The 829-nt window shown below is 50.7% G+C and overlaps 1 protein-coding gene across 1 annotated transcript; it reads right to left on the reverse strand.

The window, feature by feature from the left end:
• Window positions 1-299: 299 nt before the first annotated feature.
• LOC117799706 (calmodulin-alpha-like) lies at window positions 300-752 on the reverse strand. Its single transcript, XM_034652206.1, has one exon. It carries the CDS (start codon window positions 747-749, stop codon window positions 300-302), a length of 450 nt encoding a protein of 149 aa, XP_034508097.1. The 5' UTR covers window positions 750-752.
• Window positions 753-829: the final 77 nt, after the last annotated feature.

Below are 829 nucleotides of genomic sequence, written 5' to 3' on the forward strand. Positions count from 1 at the left end.
AGTTTGTTTCTGTCCCTGCAGCCATCTTAGAGGAAGGGGTGGTTAATCACAAGATCACGCTCCGACAAGAATGTGCAGCTGCACAGGGCATGCATTGTGGCGATGTCCCAGGGCGCTTGGTATTATCATACGCCCACGGCCAGACGAGGATGGTCAGGTCATACTCGACAGGAAGGGCCAAATGGAACTAAATTACAAGGGTTAATGGGGCAGTGGGGACAAGGAAGGAAGCAGAGGGTAGAGAGCGAAAGCAGGTAGTCTCCATCTCTTGCTCTGCTGCAGAGGAACCTTCTGGAACATTACTTTGAAGTCATCATCTGTACAAACTCTTCATAGTTGACCTGTCCGTCTCCATCGACATCTGCTTCTCGTATCATCTCGTCCACCTCCTCGTCTGTTAGCTTTTCGCCCAGATTGGTCATCACGTGACGAAGCTCAGCCGAGCTGATATAACCATTGCCATCCTTATCGAACACTTTGAAGGCTTCCCGGATTTCTTCCTCACTGTCTGTGTCCTTCATCTTCCTTGCCATCATGGTAAGGAACTCTGGAAAGTCAATGGTTCCATTACCATCAGCATCCACCTCATTTATCATGTCCTGCAGCTCAGCCTCGGTCGGGTTCTGGCCCAGCGACCTCATGACAGTACCCAGCTCCTTAGTAGTAATGGTGCCATCACCATCTTTGTCAAAGAGTGAGAATGCCTCCTTGAACTCACCGATCTGCTCCTCTGTCAGTTGGTCTGCCATGATGCTTCGCTATCACTTTCCTCTGCACTCTTTCTTCCGTGCCGTTTATGCTGCGTGTCTCCACCCGCGTCCGATGCAAC

This window comes from Ailuropoda melanoleuca, unplaced genomic scaffold (genome assembly GCF_002007445.2).
Source record: "Ailuropoda melanoleuca isolate Jingjing unplaced genomic scaffold, ASM200744v2 unplaced-scaffold55610, whole genome shotgun sequence".
Taxonomy (NCBI): domain Eukaryota; kingdom Metazoa; phylum Chordata; class Mammalia; order Carnivora; family Ursidae; genus Ailuropoda; species Ailuropoda melanoleuca.